This window comes from Nicotiana tabacum, chromosome 4 (assembly GCF_000715075.1).
Source record: "Nicotiana tabacum cultivar K326 chromosome 4, ASM71507v2, whole genome shotgun sequence".
NCBI lineage: Eukaryota > Viridiplantae > Streptophyta > Magnoliopsida > Solanales > Solanaceae > Nicotiana > Nicotiana tabacum.
The window spans coordinates 79,125,136-79,134,443 of NC_134083.1; the positions used below are offsets into that span (position 1 = coordinate 79,125,136).

Below are 9,308 nucleotides of genomic sequence, written 5' to 3' on the forward strand. Positions count from 1 at the left end.
CCAACTACAGACTGAACTAAATTGTGTTTCATCAGCTATTTCAAACAGTAATCAGTAGACTTTGCCTTCGACTTAGACAAAGTTGGCCACAGTAATTAGGTCTGTCTTCTAAGAAATTACTTTGCACCTATAAGGTGTAAGTACCCATGAACAAATGTTTGAAAGAAAAATGTTTACCAAAGAGTCAAGTGTAGTGCTACGAAGTATGAACACTGAATCAGGTTGTGAAGACTTATATTATCACTTGGGACTTGTTTGATATAGACCACTGAATCATTTCGTGATCATCTATACAAATTCTTTAAATTTAATACAGTAATAATGAGTAAACAGCAACGATAATTGCGAAATAATTCAAACAAACATTCCCAATAGAATCAAGTAAAGGAAGGCATGTCTCCCCACAAATTTAGAGCTTCACTTCCAAATCAGCATAGACTATATTACAGGACAATCAGAAGTACCTCAGAGCCTCTAGTATAGAGCATATGAGACATAACCTTGCATAAGGGGTAATTTGGGAGTGAAAGCAATCACAATCAAAATATACCTCCTTTTGTGCTTTGCTTGAATTTTGTATTGTAAACATCTTTGAAGGAAGGAAGGCTGCATGAGATTCTACATTCTGTTAGAAACATCTTGCACGAAATGCCAATGATGAATGTATAATTAGCACATCATAAAACTGACGAGACCAATTACATTAAAACTCTTAACAGTTGGCAGCCAGCAAAAATGGGAGGGAGTCAGGACCAAAAACGTCCCCTCAAAATCATGGGTGAGAGAAAGATAATAATCTTGAGTATGCTTTTGTCAAGAATGCTTGAACTGACAAAAGATACGTATATATGAAACATCAGCTCTGAGAAGAATGACAATAGTCTTGAGTATTACCGGAAACACTTCAACTTAAACAAGATGTGCTTATTTAAAATGAATGTTTGATGCATATAAACCAAAACAATAAAATCAACAATCTTTCCAAGACCATTTATATCAACAAGGAAACTAATGCCAAAAATGTTAGCCTTGAGGAATAGGTAAAAATGGTCTTTAAGTACATTACATTTCTAACGGCACGGCGTTGGAGAATGTTGTAGAGTTCAACAGGTTTGCAATAAGTTGAAAGGCTTTCTTCAGCAGCAATCTTCTCCTCTGCAGACAAATGTGTAGCAGAATCTTGCCTGCACATTGAGTCCGTAACTGTAGAGTAACTGCAGTAGCAAGTGTAATGCCTGTTCCACAAATTATATTATAACAATCAATATCCATGTTTCAGTAAGTGCATTGGTGTATTTTAAAATGTAATTATTGACAAACATAACTATAAGACCTCAAATGCAGGGCACAGGGAATATCTTACGTGGTTTCACGAGCCACTAAAGGTATGCCTGGCATCCTTGTCAGACAGTATTCAAATGTATATTCATAGTTCTTTCAACTTCACTAAATTCAGAAATTAAAAACATGTGAGCAAAGAATCATAAAGTACATGACATAATGGGCAACAAGGAAAGGAAAGATAATGGTAATATTGTAGCACCCCCTAGGGAGGTTGCCACTTATACAAAAAAACTAAGCTAAGCTACTAGCAATTATTATCTGAAACTAATTTAAATATATAATTATCATAATCTATTAGCGGAAATAGGCCCACATGAACGAGGTACAAAATACGACATTTCAACATAGTAAAATCTCATAATATTCTTAAAAGTACGAGAATATTACTTTTAAAAAGAGTGAGCAGCACCTATTTGAATTAAATCAACACCTTAGGTTGTATTAAATAACTAGCAGTGTTGTCAGAGGAGAAAAGTTCTAAAAACGCTCCAGGTCTATTGAGGCTTTAAGCGCAAAGCGCAACCAAAGTGCGGGCTTTAGTAAAAAAAGGCGCAATGAAGGAAAAAATAAAAATAATTATCTGTAGTTCAAAAAAAAAAAAGAAATAAATTCATTTATAATATTTTCCTCAACAACTACTATACTTATTTGCAAATTATATTTGTCCTTTAGTACCTTCCATTCAAGATAGAACCCATGGCCAATAGGGCACATGCCTTAGTGTCTTGCCTACATTGAAGCACATCTTAAGCGAGGCGAAGCGCCCTTCCTGAGCTGTTTTGAGCTTCGGATCTTAAGCGTGCCTTAAATAAGCCTTTGACAACACTGATAACTAGTAGAGGAATATTCCTCATACTACAACATTCAAGACTTATTCTAAGCATGAAATTTAACTTTTAATCTCAAATACAAACTAGTTAAGTCTCTAGGTCAATGCAAGTACCAAATTAAACATAGCACAAGATTTGGGCAAAGACAACGCCAAGATGGTCAAATCATTCACAAAATCAAGTTACCAAAATAATAGAATCATGACCCCATATTCATTCAGAAGTACATATCTAAGTATCTTATGGATCATGTACAAGTCTCGAAAAGTTCCTGCCATGCATGCATGCATATTTCTATGCTTACGCAATTATGATCTTCATCTAAGCTTCCAAAGAGTCTACTTGTATGACCATCCTCAAGTCTCTTTCGGTACATCGCTTATGATAGTAACAAACTATCGCTAACCATAGAACTTATTGCCACATAACTTTAGGCTTGGAGCCATTAAATTCTCCAATTCCTATAATATATAGATTATATGAAACTTATAAATATAAAATTAGCTAATTCTTCATGTTAATAAGGTGAGTTGCTCTGATGGTAAGCACCCTCCACTTCCAATCAAGAGGTTGTGAGTTTGAGTCACCCCAAGAGCAAGGTGGGGAGTTCTTGGAGGGAAGGATGCCGAGGGTCATTTGGAAACAGCCTCTCTACCCCAGGGTAGGGGTAAGGTCTGCGTACACACTACCCTCCCCAGACCCCACTAGTGGGATTATACTGGGTTGTTGTTGTTGTTGTTGTTGTTCATATTAATAAGTTAGTTATGTATCAACAAAAGTACAACAAAGAAATTCATAAATAAAAGTTCATCAAATCTTCATCAAGTTCATAATGAGGATACAATGTTTGTAGAGAATGAATATCTAACCAAGTAGTAGTCAAAAATGCTAACATTCATATCCAAAGTATCAAGAAAGCTTCTCAAGTTAATTCAATAAATCGATCAATTAGTTAATTAGTCACTTTCGCCCAACATATACGTCTTGCAATCACATCAAGCATGAAAAATAACAAGAAGGACCGAGGTCCCCAATCAAGTAGAGTCAAAACCCAATAATCAAGAGAATCAAGAACCATATTGAATGTGGCTTTCTCACTCATACTTAAAATGGACAAAAGTTCATAGTAAGATGAAAAGTGAATCCAAAGTCAAAATGGGGCAAGATCCGAATAATATCAAGAGGCAATGCCAATATTAGTGACAAAGTCACTATCACAAGAAGGACAAAGTCCCAATGAGAATACAATAATGTTCAAGCAATTCGTATATATGGGCGAGCTAATGAGTTTTACAAATACTTCAATCAATACCAATTCTAATATCTCTTTAACTCACCTACAAAAATTCACCCTCAATGGTAGACAAATAATTAAAATGTCCCAAAACATACCTTCTAAATTAGTCATAGCACGTAAGGTACTATATAGGAACAACCAATATAACAACTTAAAGTAAAGGAAATTTTTACCAAGGCTCAAGCTATTCAAGTACTCCAACAAAATAAAGCGAATGAAAATTCAAGTTTCTAAAGCTCAACCAAGTATTAAGTATAGATCCTCAAAGCAAGTCAAGCCATTAAGCCAACCTTCTTAGCTTATACGAATGTCCTTTGTATACATAATCAAATATTTACTTAAGGTCTGGAGTTTAAGAACATATAAACTAAATTTTTTTTTGATTTGCACCGGGTGTCCGAGTCTCTTTGAGCCCCGACTAATCCCGGGGGTGCACAGGCCCTCGGCAAGGAGTTTCCCGCAAGTGCACCACGGTTAATTCAGGTTTTACCCAGTCCGATGGCCCTCAGAAATTGTTTGCACCCAGTGGGTTTCGAACTTGAGACCTTGAAAGGGAGCAAACCCCATGGCTCAAGTCAATTGCCACCAGGCCAACCCCTGGGCCTAAATGGGTCTCCACAATTCACAATTCTTAAGGAGAAAACCTGGGCAGCAGCTCTGCCCTGTATTGCAGCAGATTTTTTAGGCAGTAAACCACAGAACTGGACGTTTTGGTCTCTACAACAATTGCAGATATATCTCTTATCTTTTTACAGCCTTTTGACTCGCCCCAATCCGATTTTTAGAGAAAAAGTTATGCCCAAAATACTAACTGCTGTCCGATCAAAAACGGGATTATATTCTGATTTTAAATTACTAAAATTCACCATGCTAAAGATGTATTAATTCACATATAGATAGAGTAAGAAGCTTAGAGAGTTTCTCCACAAAATTTAGAACCTAGGGTTTCAAAAATAAGCTCAACCCATCTTGATTCTTGAAGGTAAAATCCGAATCTTCCTTCAATAGGTAAGCAAATAGGTTTTAATGTTTTAAAACTTGGGTTTTAGTGATAAAAAAAGAGCTGCATGTGTATGTGTTGAGCTCTTCAATGATGTTTGATAGAGGAAGGAGGAGAAGACTTTGAGATATCAAACGAATAGGAAAGAAAAATCATAGAAAGTTCTTTCTATTATACTTTACAAATTTACACTATAATCCCATTTCACCTTTAATATGTAGAGTCATTACTCTCTTAAAATATATATACTAGCCCCCATAAGATTTTTTTTCTTTCTATTCTCCTTATTGGCCCTCAAAAGATCTCTACATCTCCTTAAAGGTCTGTCACTAGTAAATAATTTTTCATAAGTTAACTAAGCTAGAAATTCTAAAGTATCTAATGAACTAAATACAAATACATATATGAATTAAACAAAGAAAATTAATTCTTTTAACAAAATAGCTTTTAAATAACATGAAAACTTAAATTTAAAGAAAGGGTGAAAAACTTTTAAACAACATATACATATTTAAATAAAATAGTCAATTAATGTATATAATATTTTATAAAAATTAGGGTGTTACAAATATCTAATTCAGATTTCTCCTTCATGTTGTACATGAGTCTAGCCTCATTTGTTTTTTTAATATTAGACGTGTGAGTCTGATGCACATCTGAATTTTAAGATATGTATTAAGTTTAAAATATCTGAATCAGAATGCACATATGAATATCAAGATGTGTATTAAGATCTGAATACTAAATAATTAAGACTGTTTGTTTTTTAACATCTAAATGTACAAAATTTATTTTTATTTGAAAGTTAATAAATACGAAATTCAAATAAAATACTAATTAATCTAATGTTCTATCAACATAATATTTCTAAAATGGCGGGTAATGACGGCTATAGTTGATGATGGTGGTGGTGGTGGTTGGTGGTGGTAGTTGAGGTGGGTGAGTGGTTGAGGTTGATTTAGTGGTGGTGTTGAGGGTGTTGGGTGGTGGTAGTTGATAAAGATGGGGTGATCGGTCGTGATAGTCGACAATGGTGGGGGTGGGGGTAGCGGTAATGGTGGACGATGACAGCAGTGATTGAGGATGGTGGTGGAGGGTGGTTGTGGTTGTGATTAAGTATGGTGGTGGACGGTGGCGGCGGTTAGTAGCGAATGTGGATAATAGCATCTTAATGGAATTAAGTCTTTGTTATAGATCTTAATCATTTAGACATATCAGACCCATTAAGTGGTTGTGAAATAAATAAAATAAACACACTTAATAATTAAGATTTGAACGATTAAGATTCAGACTTAAAAACAAACGCACTTAATGTCTGAGATCTGAATGATTAAGATTCAGACCTCCATTAAGTGCAAACAAATGAAGCCTACTTCTCTCTTTTCTTCGATTGGGGGCGGGGAAAGTGAAAGAGAGAGATATCCAGAAGAATTGTTCTCATTTCATTTGAAAAAGCATAATCATGAAGTCTCACTATACCATTTTATGAAAACAAATAGCCACATTTCAAGCTGCAACCCAATAACCATATTAAGAAAAGGATACAATGAAGAATATGACATTACATGTTAGGAACCTTGATAAGCAGAAAACCAATAGGAACCGACTGGAACTACCAAGCAGAACATGTGAACGGAGCTTAACATGGCAACTGGTGTGCAGTTTCTTCATCAAGCGAAAGGGACTACACTTGTGGCTATAGCAAGATAAAACTTTGTTCTTTGATTTTATAAAGAAAGGGGGAACACAGCAATACACCATTGGAACTCATGTGCAAATGCTTTAAGCGAAATACAGGAACCGTTCAAAAGTAGTGTTCAACTGAAGGAAGAATAAGTTGCCCATAACGGTCAACTGCGATGAATTAGCAAATAAATGTGATACTTTAACAGTATTAATTGCTCAAAAAGATCAGGAATCATTCTCTCCCTAACAATACCAGCTAGTGCTATAAAGAGCTACCAAAGTTGTCTAGTAATAACACAATGTAAGAAAAGATGCTCATTGGTTTCAACCCTCAGGGGTTGGCCTGGTGGCAATTGACTTGAGCCTTGGGGTTTGCTCCCTTTCAAGGTCTCAAGTTCGAAACCCACTGGGTGCAAACAATTTCTGAGGGCCATCGGACTGGGTAAAACCTGAATTAACCGTGGTGCACTTGCGGGAAACTCCTTGCCGAGGGCCTGTGCACCCCCGGGATTAGTCGGGGCTCAAAGAGACTCGGACACCCGGTGCAAAATCAAAAAAAAAAACATATCAAGAAGAGAAATTGATTTTTTTCATATAGTGATCAAACACCAAAAGGGAGGAAAAGAAAATTATGGAGATCACAAAGATGTTCGCGCAACGTTGATTCATGGGTTAATGAAAGCTATCTTTTTTCGCCGAGGTCACAGTTCAAACAAATTTTAATTTTTAGCATCTGATAACCAGTCAAGTCTTCTAACCTTCCCAATTTCTGTTTCCCTCTCCCTCCCACCGCACAACCCCAAATATTCTTCCTAAACTAATGCAGATATGCCCTTCACTCTCTCCCCTGCTTAGTCCCCACTACCTTTCTTGAAAGAAGAGTCTGCCAGCGATGTCCCACCCCACCTGACACCAGACCAAATTTCTCAACAGTTAGCAATTCCATTTCCTTGAAGCAGAGCAAACTACTTCTGCGCAAACTTAACCCAATGGAATTATCAATCTAGCGTAAATCAATCAATAGCTCATTAAATATATCAATTCCAGCACAAATAATTGCTGAATTTGTTGAAAAACTTTGATCAAACTGAACAACAACTTCGCCTAGTTCAGGTCAGCCTCCAAAACATGCATGGAGGCAAGATACTTTGTTCTCTCTAACAATCTGATCCTGCTGGAGGACAATTTAGAGAACCTTCTGTAGGTCTGAAAACCCCTCTAACATCTAATACTTTTCTAGATTCCCTGCTTCTCAATTAGTTCCTGATTTTAAAGATGAGTGTCTGAATTCATATAACGAAGCTGGTTTTCACCCTTCACTCACATGAACTAATTAGAGATACTTTATTCTTTATCATTAAAGACTATTTCTTCAAATTTTGCAAATCAATCAAAAGCTATAATCAATTTGCAGTTGAACAGTTACTAAAGTGCTTATCAGGTTCGAATAAATTTACATTCATTATCAATAAAAAAGTTATCTTTTTTTCACATAAAACCTAGGACTGTCTTCAACTTTTTTCTTCTCTATATTGGTGGTGTTCGAGCCAGCTAGCGCACACCTCCGATTCTTGCTACCCCTACAAGCACACCTACCCAGTAACTTAGCTCACCAAAGCTTAGCATATGCAAAGAATTCACCAATCAATGATAGTTCCTAAAAAAATAATGATATATATATATATATATATATATATATATATATATATATATATATATATATATATATATATATATATATATATATATATACACACACACACGTTGATTGCAATGTTCCGAACAATCAGATAAAGGAATTAGGGATTAGAGACAGAGAAGAGAAAATGAGGAGAGGAGAGAATGAAACTTACTGTTCGATTTCGCCAGAGAAAACGAGTTCGCAGCTGGTGGTGGATGGTGGCTCCGTTCAATTGAATCGCCGAAAAGAAGGAACGATGGCGTCGTTTGAAATTGGCGGACCTAAAATCGGTCGGATTTTATTGGATCCGTATTCGGTTTCGATTTGTTTGACCACTCAACCAGAGGCGTTTTTGGGCATGGGTCAAAACTTTTAACAAGGGAACAAGAACAATGTGTGAGTTGTGACTAATTTGACCACCCAGAAAAATAAAACGGGCACATTTTATTATTGTTGTATTATTTAGGGAAAATGGCTAAATATATCCCTCTACTCTCGAAAATTATTCACATATATCCTTTATTATACTATGAGTCCAAATATACCATTGTCGCTATACTTTGGATTCAAATATAACACTCATTTAAACGGAGTGACACGTGTCATTGTCCTATTAGCCAATTCTAAATATCTTATAATTAATTAAAAAGACTCATCCCATTACCCATACCCGAAAAATAATTTTCTAAAGCAACTTTTTTTGTAAAATTTGGAAAAAAATAAAATTATTTTTACTAAAAACTGAAAAAAACGAAAATATTTTATTTTTCACTTTTTACAAAAAAAATTACTTTAAAAAAAACTGAAAAATATTTTTTAATGCAATATTTTTGAAAAAATAAAATTATTTTTGCAAAAAACTGAAAAAAAAAATCAGTTTTTACAAAAATATTGCTTTAAAAAAAACTGAAAAACTGAAAAATATTTTTTTGTAAAAACTGAAAAATAATTTCAGTTTTTTTTTCAGTTTTTACAAAAATATTGCTTTAGAAAATATTTTTCAGTTTTTTTAAAGCAATATTTTTGTAAAAACTGGGGGAAAAAATATTTTCGTTTTTTTCAGTTTTTTCAATTTTTTACAAAAAATTTTGCTTTAGAAAATTATTTTTCGGGTATGGGTAATAGGTATTGGTCTTTTTAATTAATTATAAGATATTTAGAATTGGCCAATAGGACGATGACACGTGTCACTCCGTTTAAATGAGGGGTATATTTGAACCCAAAGTATAGTAACAGGGATATATTTTGACTCATAGTATAACGAAGGGTATATGTGAATAATTTTTGAAAGTAGAGGGGTATATTTGGCCTTTTCCCTATTATTTAATACTAGTATTAATCAAAAGTGTTAATTGACTACATTGCTCACTGCCTTTGCTTAAATTCTGAAAACTGATAGATTCGTGAGATTTTTTAATAAATTATATAGATCAAATATTTGACAAAGGTGGATTTGATAAAGAAAGAATT

The 9,308-nt window shown here is 34.6% G+C and overlaps 1 protein-coding gene across 4 annotated transcripts in view; it reads right to left on the reverse strand.

Moving 5' to 3' along the window:
- Positions 1 to 8,293, reverse strand: part of LOC107762027 (polycomb group protein EMBRYONIC FLOWER 2) — a 28,084-nt gene extending 19,791 nt beyond the window's left edge. For 2 of the 4 annotated variants that reach the window (XM_075252066.1, XM_075252067.1), the window contains exons 1-4: positions 8,011 to 8,293; positions 1,364 to 1,446; positions 1,067 to 1,235; positions 551 to 606 (exon numbers count right to left, since the gene is read on the reverse strand). In XM_075252066.1, the coding sequence (XP_075108167.1) occupies positions 551 to 606; positions 1,067 to 1,235; positions 1,364 to 1,398 (260 nt within the window). In that variant the 5' untranslated portion in view covers positions 1,399 to 1,446; positions 8,011 to 8,293. The remainder of the gene's footprint in view (positions 1 to 550; positions 607 to 1,066; positions 1,236 to 1,363; positions 1,447 to 8,010) is intronic. The other 2 variants (XM_075252068.1, XM_075252069.1) reach the window with 1 other exon arrangement.
- Between the last annotated feature and the right edge of the window lie 1,015 nt (positions 8,294 to 9,308).